The 17,555-nt window shown below is 38.9% G+C and overlaps 1 protein-coding gene across 2 annotated transcripts; it reads right to left on the reverse strand.

Annotated features, from left to right (window-relative positions):
• Window positions 1–1,845: 1,845 nt before the first annotated feature.
• On the reverse strand, window positions 1,846–17,165 carry LOC114718007 (uncharacterized). 2 transcript variants are annotated; one of them, XM_028903251.1, is made up of 13 exons: window positions 16,419–17,161; window positions 15,212–15,424; window positions 14,828–15,032; window positions 14,616–14,691; window positions 14,369–14,504; window positions 14,139–14,243; window positions 7,895–7,975; window positions 6,959–7,048; window positions 5,279–5,344; window positions 4,296–4,352; window positions 2,787–2,864; window positions 2,662–2,709; window positions 1,846–2,532 (listed from the first exon to the last, which is right to left on the reverse strand). In XM_028903251.1, the coding sequence occupies exons 1-13, from the start codon at window positions 17,013–17,015 to the stop codon at window positions 2,461–2,463; spliced, it is 1,824 nt and encodes a 607-aa protein (XP_028759084.1). In that variant the 5' UTR covers window positions 17,016–17,161; the 3' UTR covers window positions 1,846–2,460. The 2 variants fall into 2 exon arrangements, 1 of the variants encoding a protein (XP_028759084.1); XR_003737770.1 differs by lacking the exons at window positions 1,846–2,532; window positions 2,662–2,709; window positions 2,787–2,864 and adding an exon at window positions 4,692–4,946 and having other exon boundaries at window positions 16,419–17,165.
• Between the last annotated feature and the right edge of the window lie 390 nt (window positions 17,166–17,555).

Here is a 17,555-nt window from a genome sequence, read left to right on the forward strand (position 1 = left end):
TGAATATAATAATTATATAATCTCTGATCTTTTAAGTTTATCTTTATTTTGATTTTAGTTCCTCAAGTTTAAAATAATAAGTTTTAGTCATTTTAAGGGTAAAATGGTCTAAATTTTTATTAGATTATAGACTTGATAGATCAAAACTTATGATTTGAAATCTGAGAGACCAAAACTAAAATGAAAATAAATTTGATAGATCAAAGTTTGTATTAACCCTAATGTTTTTGTGACCAATAAGTTGGACTTATTTTTTTGGCCCAAAAAGAAAAAGGAAAAACGAGTGTCCATCCCTCCTTATGTAGTTTAAGGATAAAAATGGCATTTAACGGTGAAAACATCCTACACGGGGGGCTTTGTGCGCCGTACATATCGTTCATGTAATCATTCCAGAACCATTTCATCATTTTTTGTGCTATCACGTGGTTCCTCTTGCAAATGCATGAATCATCAAATAGAAGCTTGCATTGGCGTAAATTCTAGTCATTTTCGCTCTTGTAAGCTGTGTTGGTAAGGTCAATGACCCTCTTATTTAACCATGACTTACCTAGTTAATAAAAGAGGTTCTCGTACACATAGCCTAATGAATCTCACTGTTATTGGGATTTTGTTTCTGTATTTGGAATGAAGTGAACAGCCATACGATTGAGCCTAGTTGACAAAACGAAGTATAGGTTCTGGGAGGATAATTGGCTTGCCAAGCCGTGTTTTTGTCCGCATCGCAGGAACCAAGGCCCCCCATGAAGGTGGGATGGCGAAGCTCGCTGTTATTGGGACAGGAGAGGGATGGAGCTTTCTCAGTCGGCTCCGCTCGATTTGGCTTCGCGCGAAGTGTTTGGGACGCACTAACAACTGCGGATAATCGTGGTGACTCTTGGGAGCAGGACCTCGCAACTGATTGATAGGTAACTTGAAAGTCACATTGTTCGTTGGCAGGGATAAAGAAAATGGTGCACCTTAATTGGTATCACCTGTTGGAATCTATGGGAGGCTCGAAATCTCCATGTATTCCATAACTCACAGGTCTCGACATTCAGCCTGCTAGAGAAGCTCGAAGGGTGCTTGGGAGAGGCAGGTGTACAAGGGAGGAGCGATACATTACATGGTCCAAACCTCTCCCTGGTTACGTGGCTTTCAACTGTGATGGATCCCGGAGGAACTCAGACGGACGCGTCGGGGTAGGCTGCTTAATTCGGGACGAGGCGGGGCAGTGGTTAGCAGGGTGCGTAAGGAATGTTGGGGTGTGCTCTGTGCTACCAGCGAAGCTGTGGGCAACTGGCTCGGACTTGAACTCTCCTGGAACGAAGGGCACCGACGCGTTAAGATATATGGATTGCTCGCTGGCTCTGAACATGATCCAGAAGGAACAGCTGGGCATCAACGCTAGCTGGGACCTTTTACGAAGAATTGGAGAACTACTCTCTCGAGACTGGGAGGTTGACATGACCCGCGTGTGTTGGGAGGCCACTAGAGGCGCTCATGCGTTAGCAACACATGCACTAGAGATGAATATGGGATATCAAGCCCTGGAATGCTCGCTCGCTTACATGTGTTGTATCTTAGAGGAGGAGGTGTTATAAGAGCTTGCTAAGTGCATGAGTGATTGTTTCGCAACGTTTGTAAACAAAAAAAAATTAATAACAATAATTTGTCAATATAATCCTTATTTTTTTATCGCCACTATTGCATGGTTCTCTTTAACACGTGTTTTTTCCCCTTCAAATTTGTTGATCCTCTCGTTGAAAAAAAGATTAATTCTTTATCTATGACATTCAGGAATTTGCTATACATATCGGAGAGTATGTGGATCAACAATTTAGATTCAAGAAGTAATGAGTCATTGAATAATAAATTTAAGGAACTCATTAATGCAATTCAATTTATCAAATAGGCAAAATACGAAAAACATGACCGAAGGGATATCCCAGACCAAAAAAAAAGAAAAAAAGGACCTATAAATAGAGTCAAGCTAGGAATGGGCAAATCCCATCTCTAAAGAATCAAGGATCCCAGGGTGGATAATCTTTGCAATTTCCAAAGGTAGGCATGGTAGACCAACTTCTCATGAATTCACTAATCACCAGTGTGAGGATATATACGACACTTGGATCATCTAAACCTAGCATAGCAGCAGTATGTGCAAGTTATCAATTTGAAGTTTCACACGCAATACATCAGTTCAAAGACGTGATGTGTATAACATGGATCTAATTGCTATCACTTCATGAGAGCAATGTCGTTGACCAGTAATTTCCCCACACCCCACTCTTCATATCTATACATGATTTTTTTTTTCCCACCATATTAAACCCATTTGTACAAATTTTAATTGTACCAATGAAGATATAGATTGAAGAATCTACTTGAAACAGCCATTGGGCCAAATTGGCCAGCCATCATATGGAATCTCGCTTATGGGAAGAACTGTCTCGGATGCAAATGATACTGAACAGGGAACGATCAGGTATTCTTCTCTAAGACGGATAGTGCTGGAGTCAAGTAGTTATTTGCTTTGTCAGGCAAGTGTGCAACCTGGGCAATTCAAACACAGCATTTCAGATTTTCAGTTTCCAAGCATGCAGACTAGATCATAATTAACTGCTTTTTTTTTTTTTTTTTTCAAAACCCCTACAGAACTGTAGTTAATTTTTGTTTACGTACCAGCTCGTAAAGCTCCCTCCCTTTGTCAGCAACATATTCGTAACATACCTGAAATTTTGAAAAGCTATTAGCTTCTTTTAGTTAAAATTCAGTATAATATTAATAATCAAGCAGGATATACTCACATCAAAGCTTTTGTTTCTTGCGGTTGAATCATGTAGCGCCTTGACACATATATCAGCCACATCAGCACAGCTGATTTCCTAAAAAACACAGAATTTGGCGTTGGTCAATCAGTGAATTTTATAATTAACAATTCGTGAACTTGGTTCAATAAATTAAAAAGAAATTTGAAAAAGAACCATGTATCTGATAACAATTGTTTTAGATCAATTAATCCCAGCCATTACACAAAAGAAACCGTCTCCTTGGGTATGCATGAGACGCATTAAAAACTCACCAGACATTATGTGACCCTTATATTATGCTCTGCTACTGTTATCTCTTGTTAACTAAGAAATTCTTCCCTCTTAATCTAGCATGATGGCAAGATCTGAATCAATCAGCACTAAATAGTTTTGACAAGGCAATTCGTTTCTTCATTTTTTAGCTCATGGCTGACCATATAATGATACGCTTCATTGGAAAGCAACATACCTGTTTTACCTATGCTTTGCTCAGTTACAATTCCCACATTTACGTGTTATGCATGTGTCAGTGACCATGTTTCTTAACTTGGAATAAAGACTTCGAAAGTCATATATTTGTTGTTTCTCTTCAAACACATGACTTTGATAGAATTGCTTTTACTTGAGAGCCCTATAAAAGTAAAATTAGCAAAATCAAGAAAGAGGAAAGGGAGAATTACAATGAGGTGCCAAGGACGAAAATAATTACCAACCAGTTCCAATAACAATCTGAGCAGCCTGTAATAACAAGTTTCAGAACAGAAAATGACAACTTTTAATACTTATTTTGTAATTATTTTCCTTCCTTAGGATCTCATTGTAATTCTCCCAAGAGGAAAATCACTTCCTGGTGTACAAGGGGTCAACCTCAAGCTTCCTTCTCTTTTGGGGAGAGAAACTAAGCATTAGAGTTACTTTAGGGTGGCTATAGACCTGACCTAGGAAAGGATTGTTTTTGGGGCTCTAAGGATCACCCTTTGGACTTACAACAGTCATTGGTTTCTCAGGGAAAGGCAGGACTTATTTTGTAATATGAGAGCAGTTATGAGAGCTCTGGCCTCTTGAATGCTAGTTGAGGGAGGAGGAAGAGTGTCTTCATCATTTTTCATTTTAACTTAAGTGTGCTAGTTTCTTTTGTATCTTTCGTGTGAGATTGGTGGGAGTTAACTGCTGTAATTTTCCTTCTGTTCTTGAGGAGAAAATATTTTGTGGAATCAATATCAGCTTCAACTTTATTTTCCTGCTGTTCTACCTTGGTTCCTATGGAATATAAGAAATTGGATTGTTTTGCAATCCGGATGCCCACACTGAGATTTAAATGGAAACAGTGCCTTCAAAGAGATACAAAGAAAAAAGAGATAATGGGCAAAAATAATGTATGAGTCACAGACACGATCGTATTGTGGTGTTATTCTCTTTTTCAAATTTATGAATGCATGAATGAAAAGGAACCCATTTGCTTGATAGTAGATAATTAAAAGGAAGAAAAAGTAAAATTCAGCAAACCTGAGATATTCTGTTTCCTTGGTCAAATATTAGAGCACGCTGACCACCGGGCTCTTCCTGCAATGTTTCAGAAGCTACAAATTAGTCCAGAAGGGAACACTACTAATTATTTGCAATAACATCCTCCTTATTTAGAAAGTTTATCTTCCATACAGGTAATGGTTTTATGTTCACAACAAACAAATGGTTTTCAGTTTTATCTCTCTCTCTCTCTCTGTTCTTCTTGTTTTTTTTTTTTGGGGGGGGGGGGATGCGTTTCATTATTGTGGGGAAGAGATAGGGAAAAGATGGTTTTCATTACCGCCAACCTTGGTTAAACCATGAACAACTAACCAATTCATTATTTTTTCATGCTTATCTATTGTATCGGGGTAAACAGACAGTCACCACGAATACTTAGAGGTGGCCAAGTCAACCATTTCTGGATGAACAATGGAAGATGATGCAAGCCACGTACTCTCAAGTGCGATGGAGTTTAACAGAACATGGCAGCACAGATGAGTGCAGCATTTGAATTCAAGATTATTTTGGCCTTTTGAGTACATTGAGCGCGTGCCTCTTTTCTTGTCGTACATTGCATCAGAATAGGAGGTCTAGCTTCGAAACGGTGGGGAACGAATGTGATGCAATAACATTCATTAGGTGTTCTGCCTGGCCACATTTTTGACCAAGTTTGGAATCATCAAAGGATACAAATCACTAGTGCTGATACCACATACAATTTTAGATTCAAAAGTTTCCTCTTAATTTATCTTATTTGGTAAAATTAAAAATCATCTTGGTATACTTAGTACATATAAAGGAGATAGCTGAGTCTAGAAATCAATCAACCACTGTCAAAAATCAAGGAAGAATACATAATAAATATAGCCTAACCAGGCCATAACCCTAAGCCACTGTCCTGTGGAGGGTCTATATTAGTATCCCTGCTTCCTAGCATAATTGTCAATTAAAAGTTTCCAGGTCTACAATTGAAACTTTACCTTTAAGGGACCAGGACGAATTATTGTGTATCCAAGGCCAGATCTTCTCAACGAATCTTCCCCAGCCTGCCGAAATTCCAAAAATTGACATCATCATAATGTAAAATATAAAAATGTAAAATATAAAAAGTTAAAATGCAATTTTAACAATTAAGCTTTGCACAAGGAGCATCTGGGACCAGTAAGTTTTGAGGGTGCAAAAATAAAACATAAACGTTAAAAAGTGAGCTTTTTCAACACCCTGTTAAAATGGCCAACGTTGACCATCATGAAGGAGGTGTGGGATAAATGTTTGACCTGAAATGGTGATGTGGCAAGAGTGAACTGTGATGTGGCTATGATACATGACAGGTGTGTAAATAACTTTGATTTTGGGAGAAGAAAAATTAAAATAAAAAAATTTTAACTTTCAAAATTTATATTTTGGGGGGGGGGGGAAGATGAAAACAGAGATCGAATCACCCAGCAATTCACAACACAAATAAGGCTCCAAAATTTTGAGATACACTTGGGGTCTGAAAACACACACAAGCTATTGAAGAGGAACAAGGGCTTGCGAGCATTGGGGAATTAAGGGAGATTGGTAAATCAACAAGGATATAGGATCAGATCAGCATCCAAAGGGAAGAGTACTGGTTCAGCGCGAGCAGAATCAAAGGAGAAGATATCAAGTGAGGAGAGAATAGAGAAAGTAGAAGAAGGCAGAATACTGGTTTGGGAAGAAAATGAAAGATGAAGATAGCAAAGGTCACAGAATACTTGTTCTCCCGTCTGCGACGGTTTCTCACATGGCAGCTCACCCCTCTATTTGTAGAGGGTCTTCTTCGATCTCCCTCCTTAGCTCACCAATTCACTTTCATTTTGGTTTCCCCCCCTTTTGATTTTAGGAGTTGGGATCAGCCAAAAACGCTTGTGTGACTTTGTCAAAGAAGACTCATCGGAGATAGGATGGCAAAATCAATGGCTGCTGTTAGTGTGATTTTGTTGTGTTTAGATGCATTTGCCTGAGAACTATCTGATCCCTCTTGCGTTTGGTTTCTACCCCAGCCTCCAAACCTTACCCTTGATTCATCACCATCCAGTCTCTGCCAATTTTTTTTTTTTTCACTGTTCTGGTGCTTTAAGTTTAGCATAAGTTCATTTTTCTCCAGATTTTATCCAGCGCTGTGGAACTACAAATTCAGAAAGTTCATTTTCTGGTCCATATTTTTTCCACTGCTATTCTATATCTATGTGGTTCTCTCTAATTCTATGTCACTAAAATAAAATTGCGCCGGCTTTTAATCTGGATTTGAATATGAAAGGTATGAACTTCTCTATGTGGCGATGAAGTTTCATGGCTGAAGAAAAAAATGGTTTCATCGAAGAGAGAGGAGAGATATGATGAATTAGAAGCATTATTTTAAAAGGGTAAAATAATATAAATTGAGCATGTGACACGTAAGCTCCCAACTAGGACAAAAAATTAAGCATGTAAATTGGTCAATTGCACAACATCTGCCAGCCGGAAAATGAGTGGGATCCGCATGGAAAAAAGGAGACTGACATTTGGCTTTGGTAATGGAAATGGCAAAATGGTATGAGATGCTCCTTACATGAAACTTAATTGTTAAAAAAACTGCACCTTAATCCAAATATAAAGCATCTTTCAACAAAATTAAAGAAACAAAAGGGTCCTACCTTCTTGGCTTTTAGAACTTGCTCCCTTCTTGAGCTTTCAATTCCATTTCCAGAACATGATACTAGAACAAAATCTGTTTCTTGCCCAGTCTACAGCGTATTATCAGGTAAACATGACACCAGGCTAATTAGTTTTGCTAATGCAAAAATGTGCAATTTAGAAAATTAATCATCCAGATGCATCATCAAGCAGAGTCATTTTGCTTCTTTCCCTCTCTCTGTTTCGAATTTTTATGAAGGGCATCAAGCAGAGCAAAAATATTTATCGGCCTGGTAGCAATGATAGAAAGTATGCTATACAGTACAATTCATACTCGCCAGGCAACACCATCAAGGAAAGAACCATCCCCAGAACTTTTGACTCGTATCATAACCATGATATATAATCTACTCATGGACTTGCATTAAGATATACACATAGCTCAATATGCACGAGAGGCATGATTAAAGATTGCTGGGGTAGTGGGAGAGCCAAGGTTTGTATAGCAAAAAATATAAATTTCAATGCAAGTACTTTGGGAATTCAAACATTCAAATGCAAATATTATCTGATTTGTGTGCATGAGAAAAAACAATTTTAGATAGCACTATGCAATATAATGTAATGTGGTGTGATAATAAATGAAATGACTTCAAAGATGCCCAAAACAATCACACTTTGTAAGACACATCATCCAGACCAGAAAAAAGGAAACGGAAAAACCACACCCTCATTGAGATATGGGTATCATTTGAGATATATATATATATATATATATCATCATTTTAATCATGTCACCTAAGGAAGTTCAACTAGTATGAGTTAGCTCTGCTATTAGCATGGACAGAAGAACTCAATGATCTTGCAATTTGCAATACATGACTAGAAGACAAACATATAATCAACATTATGGCTGTCTACGCCACATTAAAAGGAATCCGCAGAAGAGCACTTACAGGCAAGGCTTTTATATATTCTAGTATAAGCTTAAAGCTTCTCAAATCTTGACTCTTTGATGTAGGTACATCAACAGGCCTCTGCAACAATAAATATAGTATCATCACACTGTAAATATTTGGGAAAATAAAAAATTACTATCGACAAATGGAAAAAAAAAAAAGAAAAGGAGAAAGATGTTATGTCAATTATTAAATAATGCACTAAAAAGTGTACAAATGATTTAAATGAAAACAAGTACTATATACTTTGACAAAGGAAGTGGCATGAAAAGGACAGCAAAGTAATTGCCTCTATTTCGGAGGGTTCTTGCACATGAAGCCACGTTGTATCTACTATTTAGTCATCTAAGTACGATCAAGTTGCTTTAAGATAGACTTAGCAAGGAAAGTCTTCCTCAGCGATAAACTCCTTTAGCAAGGCCTTATAAATTCAGAATTTTGCAACCTAGTTTTATTGTGGGACAGACACTGGGTGATCATTGCAAGTAAGCAAAGGAGAGACAGCAAGTGAAAGTGCTGATAATGTGTAATGGATAACTAGCTGTGTAGACTATAAATTGTTGAGTTTTTTTTTTTTTTTTTTTAAATTTGCATTTCCAGTTTTTCTCTTTTCTGGGCAACAAACTATAATTAGTGAGTTGCTGCAATATGTTAGCATAGGCCTCGCCCATGACCAATAGCCCAGTAGCTTACTTCCATTCAAAAAACAAATGAAATGTGAGTAGAGCCTCTGCACTATGCTTTCTATAGATGTATTGACTAGAGAGCAGATGGAATATATTTTTCATGTATATTCATAATCAGAAAGGGAGATTATATACACAAGAGAGGAGCCCTACGCATTAATGGCTCATTAATAGGAGATAATATCCTATCGTATAATATCCTATGATATATGATTTGATCCTATACTAATTACAATATATCTATATATTTTTACACTCCCCCTCAAGTTGGAGCATAGATGTGAATCATGCCCAACTTGTTACAAAGATAATCAACCCGAACCCCATTCAAAGCCTTAGCATGGAGATCACTCAACCGATCACTGGATCTCACGTGTCCTGTTAAGATGAAGTTTTCCTTGAGCTTATCCCGAACAAAATGACAATCAATCTCAATGTGTTCTGTACGTTCATAGAATACCAAATTAGAAGCTATGTGTAAGGCTGCTTTATTGTCGTACCACAGTTTTGCTGATAACGAGGTTTTAAGACCAACCTCCTTCAGTAACTAATGTATCCAGACTATCTCACACACAGATTGTGCCATAACTCTATATTCTGCCTCTGCACTTGATCGTGACACCACATTCTGCTTCTTACTCCTCTAGGACACCAAATTTCCTCCCACAAAGACGCAATATCCTGCAGTGGATCTTCTTATGGCCTTTGAACCACCATGATCAGCATCACAAAAGCACTCAATATCTGTATGACCATGATTTCTGAATAATATCCCATGACCTGGAGACCCCTTCAAGTAATAAAGCACATGCTCTAAAGCTTCCCACTGCTGATAGTAGGTGAGACCATAAACTAGCTAAGTACACTGACTGAATAGGTGATATCAGAACGGGTCACAATAAGATAATTCAATTTTCCAATCAGTCTTCGATACCTCTTCGGATTTTCAAACGGCTTGCTTTTAGCAGCGTCAACTGGATTCTCAAATGGTATGCTTCCATCAGCATCAAGTAGTGGATTATAAATCATAGGAAAACTGTTTGGCGCAGCCCCTAACTTTCCACTTTCCTTCAACAAGTCAAGAACATACTTCCTCTGAGTCAATAAAATTCCTTTCTTACTTCTCAAAACCTCAATTCCAAGAAAGTACTTTAACGGGCCCAGATCTTTTGTTTGGAAGTGAGAATTAAGAAAGGACTTAAGTGATGAGATCCCCAACATATTACTCCCCGTAATCACAATGTCATCTACATATACAACCAACAGAATCATGCCAGTGTATGTTTTCTGATAGAACACAAAGTGATCACACATACTTTGACACATACCAAATTTCTGGACAACAGTACTGAACCTGTCAAACCATGCACAGGGACTCTGCTTCAGTCCATATAAGGATCTTTTGAGGCGACATACTTTTCCACGCTCCCCTTGAGCAATAAAGCCTGGTGGTTGCTCTATATAGACTTCTTCAAGGAGATCACCATGTAAAAAAGCATTTTTAATATCCAATTGATAGAGATCCCAGCCACAAGTTGCTGCCATGGAGATGAAAAGGCGAACGGAGGAAAGTTTCACAGCAGGGGAAAAAGTTTCAGAGTGATCAACACCATAGGTCTGAGCATAGCCTTTAGCAACCAAGCAAGCTTTAAGATGGTCAAGGGTACCATCAGCTCGAGTTTTAGGGGTCAAGACCCACTTACACCCAATAGCCTTCTTCCCGGCCGGTAGATCCACCAAGATCCAAGTGCCAGCCCGGTCAAGGGCCACCATCTCCTCTTCCATAGCAGCACGCCAACTCGGGTGGGCTAAAGCTTCATGTAGGGTCTTAGGGACGGAAATAATCTAAAGAAGAGACAAAGGCACGAGAGGCAGGGGAAAAGTGGTTATAAGAAACAAATGAGGAAATAGGATGAGGACAAATGCGTTTACCTTTGCGAAGAATAATGGGCAAGTCAAGTGAAGGATCCGGATTAGGAACAGGAGGTGTCTCGGAGTTGGAGATAGGTGTAGGCTTAAGATGAGAGATGCTCAACACAGGATTTGATGACAAAGCAGACATTGAAGGGCCGGAATTTGAGGCGGTGACATTGGTCTCCTTGGAACGTCTAGTGTAGACACGAGACAACAGTGGTGGCACAGGTGCTGGAGCTAGAGCCAGAGGTGGTGAAGTGGGTGGCGGGAGGACAAGGTATACTAGAAGGTCATCCTTGTCCACAGATGGAGGAGGGGCAGATGAAGCCGATTCCTAAAAGGTGACATCTGCAGAAACTAGATAACGATTAAGAGTAGGAGAGAAACACCAATAGCCCTTTTGAACCCGAGAGTATCCTAGAAAGACACTTAAGAGACTTCGGATCTAATTTGGAGACAGATGGTCATACATCCGGGACAAAGCAAACACAACCGAAGATCCTGGTATCAACAGGAAATAAAGGTTTGGAAGGGAAAAGAGTAGTATAGGGAATGTTACCATCAAGAACTGAAGAGGGCATGCGGTTAATGAGGAAGCAAACAGTGCAGACAGCATCAGCCCAGAAAGTTTTGGTAATCTCCATCTGAAACAGAAGTGCACGTGCCACCTCTAGTAAGTGGCGATTTTTACGTTCCGCAACACCATTTTGAACTGGTGTATCAACACAAGAAGATTGATGAAGGACACTATTTTGAAGCATACGGGATTGAAACGTGGTCGAAAAATATTCTTTAGCATTATCACTTCGTAAGGTGTGAATGGAAGTATGAAATTGAGTTTGAATTTTTGCAAAAAAGGCACAAAAATGAGAATATAATTCAGAACGACTTTTTATTAAATATAACCAAGTTGTACGGGAATAATCATCAACAAATGTAATAAAATATTTAAAACCTGCTGTTGACTCAACAAGACACGGACCCCAAACATTAGAATGAACTAGCTCAAAAGGGGACGAAGCCCGTTTATTGAATTGAGAAACTAAAGGAAGACGATAATGTTTGGCATACTGACATGACTTATAATCTAAAGATGACAAATATTGAAATTGAGGATAAACCCTTTTTAAAGAAGACAAAGACAAATGACCCAAACGACAATGTGCTTCAAAAGGAGTGACACCACCAGCGCAAGCTACTGCACGAGACCCTTGCTCGTCAAAGAAATAATGTCCATCAGATTCATAGCCCCTACCAATAATCTTTTTCGTCAAAAGATCCTGTATTAGGCAATGATCAGGAAAGAGTGAGACCTAACAGTTTAATTGACGAGTAAATTTACTAGAGAAAAGCAAATTAAATGCAAGATCAGGGACATTTAGCACAAATGACAAATGAATGGAGAGGGTAGGTTTAACAGTGCCCAATCCGAGGACTTGGGAATGGGAGCCATTGGCAATAGTAATAGAGGAAGGATTGGCGTAAGAAGTATAAGTGGAGAAGAGATGGCGGTTACTTGTCATGTGGTTAGTAGCACCAGAATCTATGATCCATTTGGAGGAAGAAGAGACAAGAGCAGTAGCCTGATTACCTATAGCAGCGAAAGCATTCATGGGTGTTGCAGCAGATTTTAATTGAGCATATTCAGCAGTAGAGATTGTGATCTTGTCATCGGCTAGTGTTGTCACATGGGCAGAGTTATTACGTTGTTTGTTTTGCAACTTGCGACAAGTACGTTTTGTATGGCCCGGTTCTTTACAGTAGTAACATATCACCCCACTTGTATCTGGAGTGGCTCCCCCTTGCTTGGAATCACCACGGTTACTCATTCCACGATTATCATTTGGGTCTCGACTGATGAGAGCACTGACAAGAGCAGTTGGAACTGGTGATGAAAGGTTCTCAGTCCTCATCACACGCGAAAACACCTCCTGAAGAGTAGGAATCTCAGATCCAGATAAAATCTGAGAGCAAATAGTCTCGTACTCAGGTAAGAGCTCAGTGAGAAAACTCATAATGGCCATATGCTCGCATTGGGCCTGTTGAACCTTTAGATCAGAAGTAAAGGGCATTAGGATATTCAGTTCTTCATACATTCGTTTAAAATCCATGAAGTAGGTCTTGAGAGGACGATCTTGCTTCTTTGCACGATAAAAAGCTTTGCAAACCTCATAAACACGAGAAATATTTCCCTTGCCTGAGTATAAAAATTCCAAATAATTCATCAATTCTTTAACAAATTCACAGTGAGTAACAGAAGGGATAATCTCACTGTCAATGGAGTTGCGGATCTGTAAGAAGAGCCGTGCATCATCCCTTAACCAGGATTGATGAGAGTCAGTGGCCGAAAGGTCCTCAGTTAAATGATTTTCCTTCTCAATGCTCTGTAAGTAGATACGGATTGTCTTACTCCAATCCAGATAATTTGTCCAGTTTAATTTGTATTCAGTTAATCTTAATGACTACTGATACCACTTCAGAGGTAACTGCAGACTTAGTATCACCCATGAGAGATGAACAGGACAGAAACAATAATTTTAACACAAATAATCACACCAGGGACAAAAAAAACACCACCTACAATCTGTAAAAGGCAATAGCAATAACACCATATATGAAACACTGCTGTTTAGAGACCAAATGTAGCTAAACAGAAGCCAAACAGCAAATATAGCTTAACAGAAGCCAAAAATCAACCCAAGGAGGAAGAAACAGAACCGAGACACACCAGGGATAGGCCAAAAATGAAGAGATGAGCTCAAGGGAGAATTTTGACGTCGGAAAGTGGCCGGAAAAGTGATCGGCACGTGGGGACAGCAACAGTGCGTGATGCTCACACGCTCTGACTGTGACGGCGCGTGACGCTCACGCGCTGCTCAGATGGCAACGAAACTCCAGTGGTTGGCCGATCAGAACACTGTGACTCCTCTTGGCCGGCGCGTGTTCACACCAGAGGCCTAGAAACCGGAGCTCTAATGATGGGCACAAGGCGGACAGAAAACAAACGTACAGTGTACCCAGATCTCAACAGAACAGAACGAACAGGGACCTTAAAATTGACGCTCTGATACCATATTGACCAGAGAGCAGATGGAATATATTTTTCATGTATATACATGATCAGAAAGGGACATTATATACACAAGAGAGGAGCCCTAGGCATTAATGGCTCATTAATAGGAGATAATATCCTATCGTATAATATCCTATGATATCTGATTTGATCCTATACTAATTACAATATATCTACATATCTTTACAACATGCATAAGTACACACAACTCTCCTACTTTGGGTCATGGTATTAGCACAATCCCTTATCCACAAATAAGTGTTAAAGTCATCACTAGTGTTAGGCTAGGCCCATGACCACCAGTCCAGTAGTCATTAGTTAACTCAATCAGACTGCTAAATATAAGTAACGCTAATAAACAGAATGAAATATGAGAAGTTTGCATTGCATTGTATTCTATCTGTACCCCTCCCCCCAAAAAAAAAAAAAAAAAAAATTTCTGGCACGAGGGAAAACTAGTACATAATGCCTGGTGTACTAAATAATTAAAAAGATAATTGTTTTACAAAGATGATATCAGGTCTAAATTTCACGAACTAAATAATCAGTAAGGTTATGGGGTAAAAACCTGTCTTCTTGGCTCGAAACGTATTGTCAAAGTATGCACAAGAAAAGGATCCAATGGTGGATCATCTGGTTTTACTGGACGGAATGATGAGAATGGTACTCTAACCTGACACATTAATACCAACAGTTAATATGAAAAATATTGAAGTACACTGCTAGAATCTTTGCTGAGATGAAAAGAAACTGAGTCAATGAAAAGCAATTATTTTCTTAAAAGGAAATTATTATTACCCTACAAAATCCCAATTTTGTGCTAATTCTTGCAAAATACAATTTGCTTTGACTTGGATCTGCTGAAGGACCGGCTTCTAAAATTAAAACATAAGATCTTCCATTGCCACCAACTGAGAGGACCAGGCCCTCATACCTAACATGGCAGATTTCAACTCATACATATAAGTTCAAACGAAAAGCAAAACATAAGATAATTCTAGATAACTATCTCGCCAACAGACACCATATATCTATCATTTGATACCTGTCAAGAGTGCAACCTAAAGGCAGAGAAAGCTTTTTGGAAAGTTCGACATAACCTCCTCTTGTGAAAACATAACCTAAAATTAATATGAAAAATAGATTCAACAAGGGTATATGTTCCTTTTCACTCTCTTATTTATAACTAGAAAAAAAAAAAAGAAAAGAAATTCGAGTTTTCCCTTATTGGTATTAACATTCACTACATGTATGTACCTGAGAAAACAGCTTCGCCAGTCTCAGTGAACTCAAATCTAGAATCCATCCCTCCATCATATTTTGTGGCAATTACATCTTGGAAGTAAGTTCCTTGGCGAACTTCCCATCCATCCAATGACTCTGGAGACTTAAATTTGGCAATCAAGAGCTTGCTCTTACTGCTTTTACCAGCCCGTAATTGCGCCAACTTATTATTGTAATCCTGAAATTCAGAGTTGTCATGAAGCCTGATATTTAGGCTTTCAATTATCATGCAATGATACATCATCTTTGTATAATTCAATATAGTAAAAGAATTCATCTGTAGTTAATTTAACAATGGCACAAACATTCAACACATGGGAGAGAAGATGTTAAAAATTTCAAACAACATTGACAGACCTGAAATGCTTTAGTAAGGTTATAGACTCCTCGGTAATCAACCCTAAAGAGATCGGCAGTGATAGGAGAACGAGCAGTGGCACAATATATTATTTTGTTACAACCTTCCACAGCAGCCTTGAGTGTATCGGAGTCACCAACATCCCCAATTACAACCTCTACTGACCTTGGAAGCATGTCAACCACCTCTGGGTCATCCTTCCTTACCAAAGCCTTCAGCGCAGAAAAAAAGTTTCAATGGAATCACAAATAGTAGCTAATAACATTTAAATGGGTCATTTATACAATGACCAGCATCTTTTTAAGTGTAGCTTTTAAAGGGAAACCGACTGCCTCAAATTCTTTTACTGAGCAGCATAATGTCCTTAAAAATTAAATAAAAAATCATTATGCAACGAAAAAAAATCATTGAAAGTAAATGCCTTGGCAAAGCAATTTGCACAATGCACCGATTCGACTTTGAACTATTTGTGAAAAGCCCGCTTTAAAAAAGAGAATAATAATTCCCCTCAACCATCATCTTTAAGAAATTAAACCATTCTACTCATTTTCACAGAGTAAACCATCTCAAACTCCTGTTGCATGGAGCACTGCTCTCACAGCACGTTCCGCCATTTCTTGTTACTCTTCTTTCAGTTTCTTCCCTAACATACAATAAAATAAATAATAAACCTAACCCTTCTTTTAAAATTTATAAGAGAAGCCTCAAAAGAGAGCATGAGCATCAAGCCGCCATGGAACACCGAGAAAGTTATATTCTTAAACAAGAAAGGCCTGAAAATTCTGGTTTTGTGTCTCCTAAATGATCTTGTTTCGGAATGTCAAATACTTCTCAAACCCACGTGACACCATCGAGGAGCAACTTCGTGATTCAATTGACGTAAAGAAAAATAAAACAGAAAGAATTCAAATTCTACACCATATTATATAAAAGCGTGCGCTTATCAGGAAAAAAAATATGAGCATTTATGGGAAAAAGAGAGAGACAGATTAAAAACGACCTCTAACTTTTTCCGGGGCTGAAAGAAGATAACCCATATTAAAGAACATCAATTTCTGGAGTAACCACATGAACTATTCAATAAAGATTCGTAATTATATAATTTGGCATATAGTGGTTCGATGCAGCTGTGAATAACGCTGGTGAAGAACGACTTATACAGTATAAGTAAATAAAAGCACGGAGTTGTGAAAAAAGGCAAGGCACCTTCACGCTGTAGCCCCTCAGCATGAGCTTGCGGACAACAATGCGACCAATGCGACTAGTGGCACCAACCACGAGCACAACAGTATTTTGAGCGCCCGGGATAGCGAACTCGCACATGGGCCCTTCTCGTATGAGAAGAGCATCAAGAGCCTCCTTATCATCAGCGCGTATAGTCCTAGAAATCTGACCCAATTCCGAGAACTTCCTCCAAACTTCATCAAACAATTGGCGTGATCTTCGACCCAGACCTACCGGGTTCACGTCGTCTAGCCTAATCGACACGGACGGCGGCGGCGGTTGCGGTTGCGATTCCTGCTTCTGTGTCACTTGAATTTCATCACTACCTTCATCACCATTTTGGGCATTTTCACTCTTGATTTCCTTGCTAGTATCTGGAGCCGCAGCCCTAGGAACTAACAGGAATGGAGACTTACGCTCCAAGGAAGTGCGGCACCGGCGAAAACGATGATCCCAATTGATGTTAGGAAAGGAAATTGAACCAAGAAGATCCGAAGAGAGTCTACATTTTGAGTGGTGATACACAGTGTTATTGCTGAAACTGGAACTAGCTGTGGTCGCCGACGATATGGCACTCATGATCTAGCCGTTAGCATTCGGCAAGTTAACCAAGAAGATCCGAGAACTCGGGATGGCGAATATATGAAACTATAACGAGTTTTGATTCAGTTTGCTCTGTGCAGGAACTAGAAAACGCCAGTGGAATCTGTATCTTACTCAAACATGAGGACAAGGAGAGGAAGGAAGGGTGGGAAAAGACAAAATTTGAACCACAAAAATTGGGCAAGAACAATCTTGTCCTCAAAGACCGGTGGCTCCGGTGCTTCCATGTAGACGTTCTAGTTTCCGTTTGTTAAATTGTTTTTTTATTTCTCGCCATCTCATGTCTTTTCGCAGCCAGTCATTTGGGGACAATTTTTTTAATTAAAGAGGAAAAAAAATAAAAAATTATCCATTCTGCGTGACTATGAAGGGGGCTCGGGTGATTTTTGTGGGCCACCACTCCACGCTCAAGGTTAGAAATTTAGAATGATTAAAAAAAAAAAAGGTTTCGATTATTTAAATATTTTTACTAATATATACCATCATGGGAAATGATCTCACTCCCCAAATTTTGGA

Source organism: Neltuma alba, unplaced genomic scaffold (genome assembly GCF_004799145.2).
Source record: "Neltuma alba isolate B1F8T4 unplaced genomic scaffold, ASM479914v2 tig00011790_pilon, whole genome shotgun sequence".
Classification (NCBI taxonomy): domain Eukaryota; kingdom Viridiplantae; phylum Streptophyta; class Magnoliopsida; order Fabales; family Fabaceae; genus Neltuma; species Neltuma alba.